General features: G+C 29.7%; 2 protein-coding genes across 2 annotated transcripts; both read right to left on the reverse strand.

Annotated features, from left to right (window-relative positions):
- Window positions 1-3,222: 3,222 nt before the first annotated feature.
- Window positions 3,223-6,864, reverse strand: LOC107472019 (protein LATERAL ROOT PRIMORDIUM 1). Its single transcript, XM_016091592.3, has 3 exons — window positions 6,246-6,864; window positions 4,906-5,242; window positions 3,223-3,398 (listed from the first exon to the last, which is right to left on the reverse strand). Exons 1-2 carry the CDS (start codon window positions 6,787-6,789, stop codon window positions 4,923-4,925), a joined length of 864 nt encoding a protein of 287 aa, XP_015947078.1. The 5' UTR covers window positions 6,790-6,864; the 3' UTR covers window positions 3,223-3,398; window positions 4,906-4,922.
- Window positions 6,865-13,277: 6,413 nt separating this feature from the next.
- Window positions 13,278-17,260, reverse strand: LOC107471645 (uncharacterized). Its single transcript, XM_052255739.1, has 8 exons — window positions 16,889-17,260; window positions 16,033-16,317; window positions 15,741-15,797; window positions 15,527-15,647; window positions 14,880-15,024; window positions 14,695-14,792; window positions 14,094-14,221; window positions 13,278-13,741 (listed from the first exon to the last, which is right to left on the reverse strand). The coding sequence occupies exons 1-8, from the start codon at window positions 17,120-17,122 to the stop codon at window positions 13,580-13,582; spliced, it is 1,230 nt and encodes a 409-aa protein (XP_052111699.1). The 5' UTR covers window positions 17,123-17,260; the 3' UTR covers window positions 13,278-13,579.
- Between the last annotated feature and the right edge of the window lie 3,422 nt (window positions 17,261-20,682).

Consider the following 20,682-nt stretch of genomic DNA (forward strand, 5'->3'; position numbering starts at 1 on the left):
AGGGCTAACCAACAAAGTTCACAATATAAATATGACAACAAGACATACACCACTATCCATGAATCATCTAAACAGGTGCGATCCAGTGCCGCAACGGCGTGGCACCCGTGTCCGGTAGCCCCTACGAATAAGTGGCTCCTCATCCTCAATCGACTCGTCGCTGTCATCCGGAACTGGCTGTCTGGGGATCATAGGCGCAACATGGACGGGTCTGCACCTGGTTCTCCGGAGGTAAAATACCGAGCAACTCATGGAACCACTGCCAAGCAGGTCTCCCACCCTCAATGTAAAGGTGGAAGTCCGTAAGGCAACCACTAACATAATCTCCGTCGACTGGCAACCCCAGCTGGTATGCGACGTCCTGAAGCGTGATAGTGCACTCTCCGAACGGCATGTGGAAGGTGTGCGTCTCAGGCCGCCACCTCTCGACGAATGCGCTGACTAGGGGCTCGTCTAGTCGGAACCATCTGTCGTTCAGTCTCGCAAGATGGTAAAGTCCCGCCATCTGCAAGTACGGAACATACCTCTCATCAAGACGCATCCCCTGTTGCCGCCTAACGCTGGATATGCAACGACGAGGCTGGCCAGTACATAAACCGCATAATTAGAACAGATGCACAAACTATTAACAAAAACCATTAACAAAAACCATTAACCATAAACCGCTAAAACAAAACCATCAACAAAAACCATTAACAAAAACCATTAACATAAATCATTAACAAAAACCATTAACAAAAACCATTACCAATAAACCGCTAAAAAAAAACCATCAACAAAAACCATTAACAAAAACCATTAACATAAACCATTAACAATAAACCATTAACAAAAACCATTAACAAAAACCATTACCAATAAACCGCTAAAACAAAACCATTAACAAAAACCATTAACAAAAACCATCAACAAAAACCACTAGCCTACACTACTTTCCTAAACCACTATCCTAAACCACTAACAGTAACATAAACCATTATAAAAAACCATTAACAAATACCGTTATCATAAATCTCTTTCATAAACCACTAACCTCGTCGTTGATCACACCGGCGATATGAGCTACTCCATCCAAACAATAAAGCCTTCCCGGATCGTCCCCCATCGACAGAAACAGCCGCTCTGCTCGCACTCGTACTGAACGTTGGTCTTCTTCTCTGGGATTTGGTGGGGTTGGAGAATGAGAAAGTGATTCGAATGAACTTGGCTCGAACTCCTTTTATAGCCGAACTCCTTGTAATTCGAATCAACTTGATTCGAATTACTATGTAACTCAAATTTCACCTAATTCGAATCAACTAGATTCGAACCTCCCTAAGATCCACTTCTCCTAGTAATTCGAATTAAGTAAATTCGAATTACGTTGATGTAAATCGAAACAAGTTGTTTCGAACTTCATTGGATTCTTGCCTTCATAGTAATTCGAATCATATCAATTCGAATTACATGTAATTATAATTCGAATCATATTGATTCGAATTATATAATAATTCGTCCTGGTTGATTCATGTATTGATTTTTCATTTGGCTGAATTAGGTAATTTTGAGCTCTCCTTGGCTCATTTAGGTTTTTTACCCTAACAATTAATAATAATTAATTTATTATCACACCTATGATCTTAATAAAAATTATTACTATAATAAATTTAGGATAAAAAATCCAAATGAGCCGAGGGGAGCTCATTTTTACCTAAATCCGCCAAAACAAATTTTGATACATCAATCCACCAAAACACATTTTTATATAATTCGAATCAATAGGATTCGAATTAGCTTTGCACATAATTCGAATTGATTCAATTCGAATTATGACCAAATACTCTTCCTACGTAGTTCGAATCAATTAGATTCGAATTAGGCATGCAAGGTTCGAATTATATCAAATCGAATTACATGGAGTACGTGACTTAGGGGAGTTCGAATCGAGTTGATTCGAATTACAAGTGAATTCCCTATAAAAAGGAGTTCGAATTAAATTAAATTAAATTAATATTTAAATTGAATTCCCTGTAAAATTATAATAATTTTAATATTTAAATTAAATTTTAATATAATTTTTAATATTTTTTTTTTCAATTTTAAATGAATTTAGTGTTATTTCAAAGTTAAATGTGACATAATAACTAGTATATTTAAAAATTATATTTTTTAATAATTTAAATAGCCTATTTTAATTTTAAAAAATTTTAAACAGATTTAATATTATTTTACTATTAAATCTAATTTAAATAATTAATAAGAAACTTTTATATTAATAATTATTAATAGATCAATTTTATTTACGTACTAAAATTAAATATTATATTAATTTTTAAATATACTAGTTATTATGTCACATTTAACTTTGAAATAACACTAAATTCATTTAAAATTGAAAAAAAAAATATTAAAAATTATATTAAAATTTAATTTAAATATTAAAATTATTAGAATTTTACAAGAAATTCAATTTAAATATTAATTTAATTTAATTTAATTCGAACTCCTTTTTATAGGGAATTCACTTGTAATTCGAATCAACTCGATTCGAATTCCCCTAAGCCACGTACTCCATGTAATTCGAATTGATATAATTCGAACCTTGCATGCCTAATTCGAATCTAATTGATTCGAACTACGTGTGAAGAGTATTTGATCATAATTCGAATTGAATCAATTCGAATTATGTGCAAAGCTAATTCGAATCCTATTGATTCGAATTATATAAAAATGTGTTCTGGTGGATTGATGTATCAAAATTTGTTTTGGCGGATTTGAGTAAAAATGAGCTTCCCTTGGCTCATTTGGATTTTTTACCCTTATTTTAACGTCTCTTGGAGGGGTTCATTTAATCATGAACACCTTGAAAAGAGAGAGAGAAAAGAAAAAGAAAAAGTTAACTAAGTTTTGAGTCCTCTAAAAAATCTGGGATTAGTAGTTGTTAAATATTGTTTCCTTTTAAGGAAAAAAATATAGTTTTTAATCCTATAATTTTCGAAGTTTGTGGTTTAGGTTAGTGCCATCATTTTCCCATAGTTTAGTTATAGGTGATGTTTAAGGTAGTAATAAGCAGAAATCTATGTCATCAATCAGTTATATGTTACATTAAAAAATATTGGTACGTGACAATATTTAACATTTATAAAGTCAATTAGAACAAAAATTGAAAACCTAAATTGAAAAAGTCCAATTTTTTATAGTATTTCAAAGCTTATTCAGCTAAATAATAATAATATAAAGATGAGATCAAAGTAAAATATTTAATTAAGGATTGGATATGAAAAGGGACATGTCATATTTATACAAGCATATGAACATTTATATTTTGTAGAGAGAAATTTACATAATTACTTGACCACTTAGCAAAATTGCAGAATGAAACTAACTTCATTTGGAGACACCCTAAGTTGATCCATTACCTGTCATTGAACACACAGGGTTTAGTTATAATTAGTATTAATTATAGGATAAATGATGCAAAAGCATATATTACTACACTTGAGGTTTCTATTTACTTTAGACACATCTTGAAAAAATAGGATAATTAGGGGCTAAAACCATATATAAAAAGAAACAATAAAGAGCAACTTTAAGGCATTGAACAATATAAATAACAAAAGAAACATTATTACAATGAAATAGAAGGCAAATACATGTTAGACAATGAGAATAAAAGGCCCTTACAAAAGGGACAATTTGGAGAAAGATTAGGGGTGTCCGTGGATCGGATCGGATATGGATAAAATTTTGATCCGATCCGCATAAAAATCATCGGATCGGATCGGATCCAATATCCACAGTTTTTAAGGTTGGATCCGATCCGCACATTTGCGAATCAACATCAGATATATCCGCAAAATTTTTTTAAAAAAAGCTTATTTTTATTAAAAATATCAATAAATTTTATTTTTTCTATTCTTTTAAATATGTTTACTCTTAAAATAATATTAAACATATTTTTTTTAAATAATAAATTAAAATAATACAACATATATGATAATTATTAGTTGAAATAAAACATAAAAAGATTATTTACTTATTTATTTCTTTATTTTTGCGGATACGCGGATACCAACACAAAATCCGCAATTCGATCTGATTAATGTGTGGATCCGATCCGATCCGATCTGAAAGCCTTGCGGATCGGATTCATATCCGCAATTTTCAGATCGGATTCGGATAAACACCGTGGATATGCGGATCGGATCCGATCCATGAACACCTCTAAGAAAGATGATTGCAATTACACTTGGCCTCATTATGGGAAGTCACTGATATTTTTCACCCTAAAGTCTTAAGTAGAAGGTATTCAATAAAATAATACTATAATAACAAAATAAAGGACAAAATTGTTAAAACTTAGCAACATGACACTACACTATGCTTTTGCAGCCACTTATTTCATTCCATAATCATGTTCATCACTCCCTTTTGGCTTTTCACCCTTTTCTTCTCCAAAGAAAAAAAGAAAAATGTTACACTATGGAAACTTGGAAAAGCATAATGTTAAATTAAGTAATTAAACCATTTTTTGGAGTACATTGCCTCCCAATTAGTTGCAATAATTTGGTGTGAGTGATGGGGGGAATCATAACTAATTGGTGAAAATCTTACTATGCAAGAAAAGTAGAAAAAGTGAAAAACTTACTATTTTTTATTTAAATTTTTATCTTAAAAATGGTGACAAAGACAATAATGTCCCAAAATTATGCCCTTGATGTGTAAAGCATGGAAAACACATGTAATGTAGTGGAAATGTGACAAAGACATGGAAAATAATGCACACTTGCTTCTTTTCTTTTTCTATTGAATGGAAGTGTAAATGGCTCTAAATTGTGTATGGTTTATTTAAATAAATATTTTGGATTATCACAAAAAAAAAAGTGTAAAAAGAGAAAATTGCATTGAATAAAGCTTTGTATGTACCTTAAATCAATGTTGAACTAGCTAGCAGCAGAAGCAGAATAGAGATTATCATATTCATTGGTTGTAACCCCAATTGCAGAAGAAGAACATTCCTTGTTCTTCCCATTACTAATGCAGTTGTTTCCAAGTTGAAGTTCTGAAGCATAGGAGGGCATTATTGTATTTTTGGGATCAACACCATGGTCATAGAGAAATCCCCTGAATACATGGCCACTTATATGAACCGTTGCTAAATATGCAAATTCATTTTCACCATTTCCAACCGTTGAGACTCTATGGCATCTGAACACAGCAGGTGCACGAACATGACCTGGTAATGATTCTTTGAACCTAGCATCTGAGTGAAAAATTCAACCCAATATTTTCAATTTTAATTTCAATTAATATTCAATGAAATGTACATTTTGGCGACATATTTTTTGTAGTGTAAATTAATTAATAACATTACATGTAAAATTGTCCCTTCAGATAAAAGATTATATTGTACCTGAAAAATTACCAACATTTTGTATAAATTTAATAGTAGATATTCAATACTAAGTATTTGGCTATTCAATACTTAATAGTCAAACATACTAAATTATTCAACGATTTTAAAAATCATTTTCATATAACCGTCGGTTTTAAGTAAATAGTATTGGATAACCACTCAAATGAAATTATTGTAAAACTAATAATTAAAAATTATTAAATAATAATTTAGTCAAATATATCAAATTATTTAATAAATATTGTCGCAAAAACTTCATTTTATGAGCAACACATTTTTTCACAAATAATTTCAACGGTCAATACTTACTTAGAGTTGTTTTCTTTTGAAGTTGATAATTGAAAATCATTAGATAATTTAAATAAATTATATTGTCTAACAATTCTCAACTATAACTTAATTGTACCTAAATCTATTTCACATGATTATATTAAAAGTTGTAAAATAATTAATACTCAAATCAGTGCTTGAAGTTGCATGCATACTTCAAACTAGTCTACTAAATTTCAATTTACTAAATTTAATTTCCAAACTTATAATTCGTGAGGTACGTTAGTTGTGACCTAATTTTCATGAGTCACGAACTAAAATGAATCACGAAAAAATTTGAAGATTAAATTAAATAAACTAAAAGTAAAAATTTATGCCCAATTAATTTCATATAAAGTTGATAATTTATAATTTCTTAGATAAAAATTTAGACAAATTATTTAAATTATTTAACAGCTTATCACTCTCAACTTTACAACTTTACGTAAAATTAACTACACATAACTTCCTAAGTTTTCACCATAAACTAAACTTTGGCAAAGGAATTTAAGAGGAAAAAAGCAAATGCAAAAAGCATGACCTTGATGAGAATAGCAGGAATCAGAGTTGGTGGAAGTATAAGAATGAGAGGTAGCACTTCCACTTGCGCATCCATTATTGTTCTTTGTCCTCTTATTAGCAGCTTCTCCACCAACACCACCAGTCACCGCCACGTGGCGCTCGCGGCGTTTTAGAGCAGGCACCCACGTGCTCCTCACGTGAGTGGTACAGTCATATCCCCGCCCCTTGCAACAACTCCTGCACCGTCTGTACACGCAATCTTTCTTCGCTCTGTTTCCACAGTCCGTACAAACCCTAAATTCACTGCCATTTTCATCTTCGTCGATCTTCTTCTTCTTCTTTCCAGAATCTTCCATCGCCTCCTCATTGCTCTGATTCTGAACTACCTGAACGCAGGGCGTGGCAGCTAAGAGTGGAAAAATGCCGAAACCAACGCTCAGAGGGTTGTTGTTGCTGTTGTTGTTGTCGTTTTCCGTTGACATCAGTTGTTGTTGGCGATGGTGGTGAAGAGAAGAAGGATTTGGAGCTATGAAAACCAAGTCTGTGAGGCCTAACATACTCATTTTGTTGTTGTTATTAGAGGATTTTGGGATTAATAATGAGTAATGAGGTGTTTGTGTTGAATATGCAGATGTGAAGAGTGAAGAGAAGGTGAGATTCGATTCTTTTGATGCAAACGTGATCTATGTATGGTTTGAATCTGCCATAGTGATGGATGTTTTTCTTAACAGAGCCATTCAGAAAAAAAGGGTATGTGCCTTCTTTTTCTTTTTCTTTTTATTTTCTCTCTTCTCTGACACTGTAAGTCCCACTTACTTACAGGTTTCTAGATGGATAGAGATCGTTATCTTTATATTTTGGGAGAATTCATGCTACCTGTGCTTTTTATATAATTTTTAACTATTATTAAAATTGTACAATCAAATATATTTTGCTTTTTTGGTGTTGCTCATTGTATATTTGTATTTGTGGTTAATAAATGGGTTATTGTATATATGAAATAAGATTCGAATCTCAATATTTATTTGAGTCAGACCAATTTAAATTGATTGTAAGTTATGAAGTACAGATATTTTATTGAGTTGTGGTGTTTGTGTGTCAGATATATTTTGAATACGGTATTCGTCGACACTGGTCGAATTCGTGTGTCTATTGTGTCTAACCGTGTTTTAATAAAAAGCAAAAAATTATTTTTCAAATACGCATGGACACACTTAAATATTATCACATATTCAGTTTAGACATATTTAAACATTTAAATATCATTACGTATTAGTGTATTTAATCTTATTTTTAATATATATTTTTGAAATAAATTTAGATATAGTATATATTATTATTTATTAAAATAAAAAATATTTTAAATACTTGATATAATTAAAATAATACATTAAAATTAATTAAAAAATTATTTTCTATTCTAATATCAATAAAATATTAAAATATCATTACGATTTATCTAAAAAATACTTTATATTTTATATGTATACGTATCCCATGTCTTATAAAATTTTAAAATTCACGTGTCGGCGTATCCCGTATCCGTGTCAGTGTCCGTGGATCATAGATCGTAAGTTTTGAATTTTGGTTGCATATCTAGTAAGTCATGGACTAATTCGATCAAAATTTTATTTAAAGATTTGCCTTTAATTAATAGGTTACTATATATATAAGGTAGAATTCAAATTCGCACCATATACTTAAATAAATGAATGANATGTTATTTTTAAAATTATTTTATCATAAATTTAATATAAAATAATGAAAATCAAAAATAAAATAAAAAATATTATACTAAGAAAAATAATGTTCCATATTTAAATTTTTTTATGAATCAAATTTAACTAAGTTAAATAATAAAATTTAAAATAATGCTAGTCATAACTTGTTTTTATTATATTATACCAATTTAATTAAACTTAATTAATAAAAAAAATTTAAATGTGTAATATTATTCAAATAATAATTTTACTAATTACGAAGGTAACAATATATGTCCTCCTATTATTTAATAAAAAAATCAGTTATTTTCAATGTAATAATAATAAATATCAATTTTACTTAATAATTTATAAAATGTGAAAAAAACTAAGCATACATTATTTGTTTTTTTTTTGTGACACATTATTGTTTCTCATAAAGCAATGATCATGCAGTAAAATCTGTTCATTGTGGGATAAAAAAGAAAAGGACGGATAAGCTGAATTTATTTAGACAATTTTTACATAGCATGTTAGGGGATCCGATCTTAAAATTGTTATCCTGTATGCTACATTTAAAAGGGATATTAGACTGAGAAACAGTAATTAAGAGATAAAAGTTAAATTAAATTTTTGTATTATTTTTGACGTAAAATATATTAGATTGAATTATATCTTAATATGAAGTTTGGTTTAAAATGAACATAAAAACTGAGAATAAATTTAAAATAAAAAAGTAAAAAATAAAAATATTTTAAAAAAATATTATTAAAATTTTAATTTTTTTTAGAAATTTCAGTTTTATCTGTTTCTATTTTTTAGAAATATTAACAAAATGAATTTTGTGTCTAAAAATTTATTATTAAATACAATACTCAATTTCAATTTCTCATTTAATTCAAATTTTACAAAACAAACACAATCTTAAAAATAGCTTTAATTAAAAAGACAAAATCATGGAAACTGCTTATTACATTTTAAATCCTGATTATTAAAAATAAATTGTGATCTTGGTTTATACATACAAAATGAATAATTTAATTAATCTTAGCAAAAATAAAGGTGAAGGCCTAGGTGTTTTCTTGCGCGTTTTTGTATGGATTCGTTTCTGCTGAAGCCTCGTAAGTCATAATGGCTTTCTGTTTTGTTGCAAATCGAAGAAAAATCAAAACAAAGAGGCAAAGAAAAATAAAATAAAATAAAATAAAATAAAATAAAATAAAATATCCTCCCTTTAAGGGAAAGAAGTTCCTGATAAGGAACTCATTTTGTTTCGGCAATTATGAGTAAAATATTCGATGATAGTTTTTTCTTTTGAAGCTTTTTTCCATGCCCTCTTTGAAACTACATATCTGTACATTTAACTAATTAATTATGAACTAGAGGCATGGTGGGATGGGTAGTATCCTATTGAAGATTCTTGCGGTGGAAATTTTAATAGTACACTTGTATACATCTAATTAAGCTTCTACTTATTATTATTGTTGCAAATGTTACTAAAAGTTTGGAAAAACAAAAATGATATTTATATATTAAATTTCGTCATTAAAATTAATTATCATATATTTGTATATAAATATACATATAATTTAATTTATTTTTAATATATATTTTATACTAATAACTAATTTTAGTATATATTTAATATAATTATTAAAAAAATAAATGATTTTTTCTTAGTCTTCCTTAATACCACTTTTCGAACCTTTTCCTTCCCTACGTTATAATTAGTTAATTACATAATCATTCTTAATTTTTTCGTTCTTTTCTTTTCATTAATTTAATCAATTAAAAAAAATAATGACATAATTTTTTTATATTCATCTAAGAGATTATGAATTTAAATTTCTCTGTCTTTAATAAAAAATAAAAATTATAAAAAAATTTAATCAATTAAAATTAAATATTAGATAATCTATTAGAAATAATGTATAAAAAATTATATTATTTATAAATGACAGAGATATAAAAATTCTCTAATTCTATTAGACTTACAGAAAAAAATTATTCAACCGTGAATAAAACGACAAATTTTTTAAATTGTGTTGGAGCAAATTAAATGCTCATGAATAAAATTATAGTATTACCACTCCACTTATATATAAAATAAAAATATCAAAAGTTATATATATAAGAAAAAAAAAGATAATAATGGCAGATTGACTAAAAAATTCTTGATAATCCCATTGAACATAGTGGATTAAATAATAATTTGAACCATGAGTCCATCCGATAAAACAAGCACAAACAATGATCATGATGAATTCCTATGAAAATCCGAAACATCATGGATAAATAAAACAAGAAAGTGCTAATAGATTTTGGTGGTGGATCAACGGTGCCATTCTCTCATGTTATTAAATTGGGGGACATAGGACTTCTTAGGTGATCATCGCTTTAGGTTATTTAACACACTAAATCCGGCTAATTTTTTTTATATTGGTTAAATATATGTGTAATACATTGTTATTGAAAGATTTAGGTGCTTTTTTTTATATGGTATTTTATTCAAATCGAATGGTCTGATTTGTTTAAAAAAAAAATAAACTACAAATCGGGTCTGATTTGTTTAAAAAAAAACTATAAATCGCAGAGTCCATTTTATATTTTATATTTTCTTTTACTTTTTAAAATAAAAATCGGACGGTCCAATTTTAACATTAAAATTTTTTAATTTTCAAAATCACAGATCGAACTGTCCGATTTGTGATTATTTGAAAAAAAAAATAAAACAAATAAGAGAAATCAGATTTGTATATTCTATAACAAAGTTAAACACTTCTCTTCTCATCATTAGGAGATACATTCTTCTCTCTCCCACACTAAAAAGAAAAAGTGCACTAAATCCTTCATTAAAACAAAAATTAATAAATAAAAAATAATGGAAATATTAGGGTACGTGGACCAGACTATAATCTATGAAGTGCGAGAGAGAGTGTATGTAGGTCAAGATCACAGCCTAACCCTAATCTAAACCTGACCCTATCCCTATTCCGCTGTATATAGATTTGGCTTATTAGAATGAAAAATAGGCCCCCCTATTGGGTCTATGAAACACTAGCTTTGGTACCTAATTAGTCATTCCAATGCATAAAAGTTTCCCCTCTTTTTTGTTTGGCCAACCGGACTGACAGTGATGTGGCATAATTAGGCTTTCTTTACCTGATAATAATATTATTATTATTCTCTTAATTTTTTGGCTTGTGGTCATAGACCCATAGGAGTATGTTTACCAATAAGTTTGTGCTTGAATATATATAACAATAAATAAAAATTTGAGAAGATTAGCTAATTATAATTAATATGGTTGAGCACTTGAGCGATGCAAGGAAAAGATTATAAGCTAAAGTCCAACTAATTATAATTAATATTGTTGATGTGGTGTGGAGATTATAAGCTAAAGTCCAAATAGCATCAACGTTACGAAGAGAAAGACAGAGTAGGAACACTTCTCTTTGTGTTTTCCTGTGAGAGAGGGCCCTAGGCCCAGCAAAGAGAAATCCACAAACCCACCCCAACTCCCCCTCCCTCCAATTTTATCACCGGTCCAGTTTCTTCATACAGGGATGAACTTAATACTTCATGGGCCTATCAACATTACTATTCATGCCTAACGTCGGCCCAACAAATTATTTCAAGCCCACATAATACCACTCTTTTCAAATGTAGGGAACTAGGGATGGCAATACCACCCGAACCCACGAGTACTAACCCCGCTCGGGACGGATTTTTAGCGGGTTGGGTTCTTGGACGGGACAAGCAGGACCGGGTTTAGGTAATACTCGATCCCTATATATAAAATATATAATTTTAATATATAATATGTGTAATATATGTAAAATCATTAGTAAAATAATTAATAACACTGTATTATATTTAAAATTTTACTTTAATTTATGTTATGTACGTGATGATGATTATATAAATTTTGAAATTTAATTTTATTTATTGAATTTTAATAATTATGGGGCGAGTAGAGGGGTGGGACGGATACCTACGAAAACGGATTAGGGTTCACCTTTTTATTACCTGCAAGTAGAAAAAGAGCGAATTCTATATAGATTATTGTAGAGCGAAACGGAATTGAATAAAGAAAAAATCCATCCCTACCCACTCCGTTGCCAACCTGTTCAAACGTGGTTTCCATTATCATCAGCCATGTATTTACTTAATCACATGGGATCCTAAACATATTAAAAGTTTTGGGGTATACCTACGAAATAGCACTTCTATGGAAAAGATATCATCTCAATTTTTTTTAATAATTGTTCGGTAAAATAGGATCTTTTAGAGACAAAAAATAACATATAAAAAAAATATTAAATAATAAAAAATTATATCTTATTAAACAATTTAAAAAAAATTGAGAAGATATACTCATTATTCTTATGTGCAACATAAGCAACAACTATAATCATAATATATTCTAAACAGAACCTTTAAAAATCAACAACTACTTTTTCGACCATAAACGATCCCTTTAAAGAATAGTTCATTTTTGTTTGGACAAAATAAAGTAGAATTACATCTAGATTTAAAATTATGATATCCTAATTACATTTGATTCTATAACATCCTAAATACACTTAATTGCAGCACATATGTGAATTTATGGATGGTAATGGATGATTCTTTATGCACTTTGTCCCTCTCTAGCAAAATGTCTCCCATTCTTGCTCCATTTCAGTTATGGGTCTCTGTCTATTTTTTCTTACAGGGGAAATAACTACGGATATTAAGTTTTAAAAAAATTAAAAAAAATTAATACAACCTTAATAAAATCTAATATAAATCAATCAAATATATTAAATAAAATATAATTTAAACACAAATTTAACTTAATAATATATACATAGAATTTTTAACATACAAATTAAAATAAAATAAATTAAGATTATTTACATAATTTATATATATAAGAGCATTTAAGTAAATTTTCTAAACTCCCGTCGCGATAATCCCCGCTAAGTGCGGGTTTTTGCCATCCCTATATGATACATATATAACAAAATGCTGATTTGTTTATCTCACTACATACAAGTTGATTATATGAATTAGATAATGCTATAGGTGTTGATTGAATAAACTGTGCATTTTATAATATCTATATTATTGTCAAAGAAGCTTGGATTACTATTGTCTGTTTAGTATTTCCATAAATTCTAGTTGAGTTTTTAAGGTTTTAAGTGTGTTTCTTTAATAATTTGTCCAATTTTAACAAATAATCCAATCATCACTTTCAATTTCTTGGATCCTCTTTATGTTATTCTATCATGTTTCAGTCTCCACATTGAGTTTGATGATAGAGATTGAAACAGAAACAAGAAATATGAGAGGATCTGCTACGCATATAGATTCACCTTCAATATATAATATGCATTAAATCATACCCTGTTTATATTATTTGTCTATATACATTAAGTTCTACTTTTACAAGCAAAATAGGTGAGTCAAAAGTATATGATCATTTTAATTACAAGGTTGTTACTCTCATATTCCATTATGACAGTGTCTCCTGATTTCTTGGAAAATTTTGTTAATTTCAAGAGTTGCGACGGGCCGACGGCGCTTTTATGTTGGTGTTTGTAGAAGATAACAGCAAAATTTGTTGCCATTTCTTCTATGATGCTGTCTGAGTTGGATGAGGAACTAGCTACCATGGTTCAGAGCTATTACCGAGGAAGTTTCTGGCGTAAGTTGGCTGACTCCAACCTTGTTCCATCATGATGAGGTTCAAGCGCATCATCAGTTTATCCGCCGCATCGTCTTCGAGACTGCTAAGAGGGTCCGATGAATTCACTTCAGCTTGCAAGTTCTGCAAAAAAGTTGGAATGGTGCAAACCTTGTTCAGTTAGAATAAAAAAAAAGTTGGAATGGTGCAAACCTTGTTCAGTTAGAATAAACTAAACTATCACTTTAATCCTCGAAAGATTATAAACTGACAATTTAACCCTCAGAAAAAATTCACCTGTGGCCGCCACAAACCAAATAGTATTTGATAAAATGCCCCAAAGTCTCCTGTTTCGGCCTAAACTTTGGGGCGTTTTGTCAAAACTTCTTTATCTTTAGAAGGCCATAGGCGTATTTCTTTCTTCCGTAAATTAAATTTGTCAGTGTCTACTTAAGGAAGAAGTTATTTGCGCATTGCATATTATTGCTAATAGTACCTTCAATTCCTGGTACTTGTTCAGGTATTGCAGTGATTGCTCATATAAACCACAGTGATAGAGAAGAATGCTGTAATCTCTGAACTCGTTCGCATCATTATTATTCATGAGGATAAGGCGTTCGCATGCTGAAAGAATGGGGAAAATGATTGGTGTTAAATCAAAATATTCAAAACTTTCATCCAGGATAATTTATTGTTCCTCCCTAAGTAAAGTAAACTGGAGAAAATGCAGAGAAATATTGTCCTAGCAAGGTTTTAAATGTGTTGCAGCAATGGCAAACTACATCAACCAGCAGTTAACAACAGCCACAAAATTGGTCACACCACACATCCACATCTTAGGACAATGGGAAGATAAATTTGTGCAAGTGAACTCAAATCAGAGGAATTGATTGGTTTTCCTATTTTCATTTTCATCTGTCATGTTTGATTAGGAAAGCACCCGCACCTGCCCTGTCCTATTCTAATCACCTATTTGGAGCATGAATTCTTTTATTAAAATCTTCATTATATTGGTAATTGAAGATTTTACTTTATTTGTTTCAATTTTTTCTGCTAATTTTGCAGAACAATAGAGAGAAACTGCATCAAATGCATACCAGACAATGAACGCCTCATGTCCCCAAATCGCACGCTGGTCCAAACACCTCGATCCAGCCTATGTTGAGCAGCCTTAGCTGATGCAATTTGAGATCCACTGCAGTTGACAAACTTTCCAATTAGCACTTACATAAAATGATATGGAAGAAACAAAAACAGTTAGGAATATCATAATATGAGGTACCTTTCTCCAACAAAATCCGATCTGTCGACACAGTTAGCAGCATGTGCTGCCCTTAAGAATAAACTCTTGTTACTATCATGCTGGAAAGGCCAGAATGCATGCTTGAGATTATTTAAGACCTGCACAGAAAGGCCAACATAAGTGCCTTATTATGATCATCACGCTTCACATTACTTAAGATCTGCACATATAGGCTAACACACATGTCTAACGTTAGAAATTGGCTACGAGAACTACATCGACAGATATCCAAACTAGGATGGCAGAAAACATTAAATCACCGCATCAAAATTAACCGAAAAGTAATAGACTTCAAATGGCAGGGTGTGAAAGAAGCTTCATGAGTTTACATATGCTGAAGTTATTTACATAAAAGATGCCTTTTACACAAGTTTTCCATCATTGTTGAGTATGACGTGGGTCAGAGGTATGCAGTCATTCCCAATTCTCCAATCAATGAACCAAAAGGCGTAATGAAATTCATAATGCAAATGAGAGATGGGCGAACTCTACACTTCTAGCGTGGATTTTGACTTAGAGGCGCGCACACATCAACATTGTGCCAATTTTTGTACTAGAGAAAATCTAAACATTTTATATTTCCATTATTTGTTTGTAGAGGAAATATAGAGTGAAGTGCAAGTTACATTCATGAGGGAAGAAAATTTCGGCATCAAAATATAAAAGGCCCCACAAACGAAGCATTTTCATAATTTCTGAGTATATGAGTGACAGCATCACAGCTGATCCTGAACGGTGAGTCAAAACCTGCCCAAAACACATTACATCTATCAAATGATAAAGCAGCAACAGGTTTTCTCTTTAGTAACAACTTGTAAATAAGAGGGATATAAATCATACTGAGTGGAGATATAGTGGCCGTAACTCCATCAGATTTTCGTTGGCTCTGCTGAAACCCTTCAACAATAAAGTGAGTCAGCTAAAGAAATGCCATAAAGGAAAAATGCAGAGTCTATAAATTCAATTTTATAGTTACATGTTCTGCTCATCAAGTGGTATTTGTGAGAATCAAACTGGCCAAACTATCATGCTGATCTGGTTGAAACATCAATTTATGCTTTTGTAAATCACTAAGAAACTCTCCCTGTAATGAATCAAGCAAAAGCTTACAATATGGAACCAAAGTACATACCTTGTGAACATATAGAAATCTCTCTATGCTCTCTAAGAACTTCTCAGGAGATGAATCGTATTCAGGTTTGTAGTGAGGACAATAGTCCATTGAAAGATCATCTAATCTTGAAATGAAAGCATCCACAGGAAGGGGAACTGATGAATGTGATACGAGAGAATCATCCTCCGCGGCAATATAGAGAGCCGTTCTTCCCAAATCAACACTCCTGTTAATGCAAATGCTAGTTTCCTTCTCAATCTCGGTGAATCTCCGAATTTGTGAGCAGAACTCCTCCCTGGCTTTCTGCTCATACATCAACAATGAAACTGATGAAATTATTGTGTGTTTGAAACTTGATGTCAGTGTTTTAAGAACTAAACTAAACCAGACAGTTCAATCCTTCAGGCTTTGAACAATCATTGCTTCAATCTTCTTTTCTCAATTTAAAATACAGATACCAAGTGCCATATAACTTAATTGTCAAGCAACATTAGTGCAAGCTTTTATCATCATTTTCCATCATGAAATTGTAAAAGCTTACAATACAGCAAACATGAAACTAAACACCAAAAAACTAAGAAACTAACCATCAACGATTCTAGTTAGAATTTGACATTGAAAATCCCAAAACTCCACAATCTTAATCTTAATATTTTGTTAATTAAATTTCTAAAATATATATTGTATCAAAAATACATAAAAACTAATAAAATTTTTCAATATAGGTAACGTTAATTGTTAACAAGATTTCAATTCAGCAAAAATAACAATTTTCTACACATATCGCATAAATGATCGTAAAGTAAATTAAAAAAGAAAAAGAAAAATGAAAACAATCGTGTAGATTGAAAGAAGAATGAAGAGATGAATATACCCTGGCATGAGTGGTGTCGATTCCAGAAGCGTCAAGAGCATCGTGCAATACGAGCTTGAAGTCGGTGGCCACGTGTTGCACGCTCGATCCACCGCGACACAGAACGCGAGAAGAAGAAGAAGAAGAAGAAGGGACTGAAGGGAGAGGGCATAATTGGAATTTGGAGAACGCAGAGGGAATTGCGAAGAAGGAGGTTCTGGAAAGAGAAGAAGGTGCTGGAGTCAACGAACTCATACTTCTTCAACTAATATTACTCACACAAATCGATTCTTCACTTGTTTAGATTTCTGAAGAAGAAGATAATAATAATAGCAATCAATTCAGCTCACAAAAATCGTTACGAAGAACACAATATGGACAATGACTACACTTGAAGATATTTTCAGCTTCAGAAATGAGTAGTTAGTTACCTTCGTATAATAACTGACATAACCATTCATTCATAATTTTCTTTCTTTATTTTAAATAATAAATTTAAAAATTAATTATTTTTAATGATATAATGATATGTAATTAAATACTTACATAAAAATTAAGTTCAATATTTTTAATAAGAGTTTAATTAAAAAGTAATATTTTTTAACAAAAAAATTAAAATTTAAAATAATTATATATTTATACATTTATACTTATTCTTTAAGATAAAATAAAAATTTAGGTGTATAATTGACTTCACATAAAATTAATTTGACTAAATTTATATGTAACATGAGTTTCCACCTTAAGATAATTTTAAAGGAGGGTTTTATTAGGGACATGCATGTGCCGCCTCACTTTGTCAGGATCTGAAGATATTATGAGTAGATAGATATGAATGAAATATGAAATAGTTGAGTTGATCCACCAGAATAAAATGCATGCACGCAGCGCTGAATAAGTGGTGGTTTGGGAGTCTTACTCTATAGTGTGAACGAACCATTTGTATTGGCACTTTCCTCTTAATAATATCTTTTTTTTTTTTTGTCATACACAGTACAGTAGATAGAAACTATTTTTCAAGTAATAATATCTACTTAATTCCTTTGTACTAAACGCTTTGTTGGGTAGCCAAAAGGGGATGAAACTTGTAAATTATCTATCAATGAGGGAGATGCCCAATGCAAGTGGCTCACAACTCACAAACTATCAAATTTTCACTCTAAATCAATCTCTCATTTTTCAACAACTTGCAACTAGGTGCGATGCTCTCTTTTTTAGTCTTTTCCCCTTATTTTTTTTTTCCTTTAGTTTCTAAAGTATCTCCCAATAATCCACTGTGGTATTGAGTTTTATTTAAAGATTTATTGTTGGTCAATAAATTACTCACGACTCTTACTCTCTTTTTTTTTTTGGTCAAATTTTAAACAACACCCAACTTCAATTGAAATTTGAACCCAGTGTACCTTCTAACAAGACAAACATAATTGCTACTAAACCAAACGTTGGGTGCATCACTCTTACTCTCTAAGTTGGGTCTTCTGCTTGTTAGCCTTTCCCAGTACAGTTCAGTCTTTCGAAACAGGCCATAGAATTGGGCAATAAATTAAATGGGCCCCATTCTCATAATTAGGACTTTGCTGATATTTTTTGTGCAGTACATGTGTATTATTTTTGGAAAGATTAGTGTCAAAAGACCATCAACAGACTTTAATTAACAAAAAAATCAATTTATTAAGAATGACTACATAGATATTATATTAAAAATTTATCAACAAAGAAGACTTAAAATGACAAAATTATCTTATTATTTTTTTTTTTTATTTTTTATTTTATATTTTTTCTCTTTTATCATTTTTATCGTTGTTGTGCTTCTTTTTTCTCTTTCTCAACATATTTTCTTCGTTTATTTTCTTGTGGACAGATGTTTTTGTCACATTTAGGTGACTATATTTTGTTTTTGTCACTATTGAGACTTTTCTAATGAATTTCTCTTTATTCTTGAGTTCTCTGTGAATTCACTTTCTTGAGTGCATTATGCAACTTTTACCAAACTTACTAACTTCTTTATTATGTTATGGGGATTTGATAAATTATGTGCTTCATCATTTATTTGAATTGAATAGAGATGCCTAAATTTATTTATTTGTCTATGATGAATAAAAAGAGGTGTCACCAAATATTTATATATGTTCCATTTTAATTTTATTTTGCTATTATAAAAAAATAAGTAATTTATTTTGTTAAATATATTATCCGTTCACCTTAGTTACAAATTAAAACAGACACTTAATTCGAAACTAAAGTAGAATTTAGCTAATATTCCAAAAGATTCCTCATGTCAAGTGTTATATTAGGATAATTTAAAATTTTCAATCTAATGTTCTGTATTTTGCTTTTCTTTGTATCCATAATCTCTTATTCAAATTGAAAAACAATCTTACTCATGAAGTTTGTATAGTTTTATACTTTATCTGATACTATAGTGGATTGTAACTTCATAGTTTTGTTTTTAAATTTCAGGAAATGAAAAATCTTTTAACATAAAAAATTTTCAAATTACTTCATGCAGTCTAATGAATATTTTCATGCACTAAATAATCCTAGTTACTTCAACTGTTTATACCTTATTTTATTTGTATACTGTAAAATGATTAATTATAGTATATATTTTAATTGTTAGTCTAATTGTTTTATTTTGAGTTTAATAGAATCCTATTCTATTCATCATCAAATGACTCTTCATTTTATTTATTAATTGTTTTATTTTTATCTTATCTTTGCTTTTAAAACCTAGTTGTTATGGTAATAAGTTGAGGAATTTTTGAATAATATTCTAAACCAAAATTTAAATTTAGCCATTTTGTAAAATATATTAATTATGAGCAAAACATATTAACTACACAATTAGTTCAGAGATTTAAAACAAAGTTTTTAGTCTTAAATGTGAATGAGTTAGTAACTATAATTTAAAATTAACTACTTAGTGATAAATGCTAGTAAAATTTGACAATATGTAGTATTTTTTTAAATTTAGTGGAACTCAAAATTTTAATTGCATATTTTATTAATAATGTTGTGTTTAATTATCTTTTCAAAATATGCAGACTTTGTATGTATTGTCAAGATCAATGCCATATCTTCTATAGTGAACTTCAAAGTTTTTCAAGTAATTGAATTTGAGCAGGCTGATATCAAGCCAAAAAAAATATATTAAACATGAAAAATTTAAACTAATGCTTGCTCAACTTCAATATCAACTTCACTCAAATGAATTTGGTGTACTAACATCATCTACTTATATAAAAAAATAAAAAATAATAATATAAAAATATTAAAGTTGTTAATTTAATATTTATTTTTAATATAGTAAAAAAGTCGTACTATATTATTCTATATTAGTGTGGACAAATGAAATTGAATAAATCTCTTTCTCGTTATATTCAAAGATTGGGTTGAAGCTAAGGTAGAGGCTTTTTTTTTTAATTATTCTCTTTTGTTTCTCGTTTATCCTGGTTCCTTATTATAATATAATCTCAAACCTAATGTAAAGCCCAGATATTCATGTCAAGTTAATTGATAGCCGCGTCAAAAAATTATAAGGTAGTACGCTAATTTATCTTATTTTTTTAACCAAAAACCACAAGAAAAATTTTACAAATATAAGATAAAAATATTAAAATATTAATGAATAATTCCATATGGACCAAAAAAATCATTCAATCATTATTTAATCTAGTTCATGAGCCAAATAAATCTTTTCATTATTTTTATGTGTTAATATAACTTTTGCCATTAAAAGTATGTTTAGTTTAATTTTGGGGAAAAAAACAAAATAGGGTAGAGTTTTAACTTCATAGAAAAATTATACGCACGCA

Source organism: Arachis duranensis, chromosome 10, assembly GCF_000817695.3.
Source record: "Arachis duranensis cultivar V14167 chromosome 10, aradu.V14167.gnm2.J7QH, whole genome shotgun sequence".
In the NCBI taxonomy this organism is placed as follows: Eukaryota; Viridiplantae; Streptophyta; class Magnoliopsida; order Fabales; family Fabaceae; genus Arachis; species Arachis duranensis.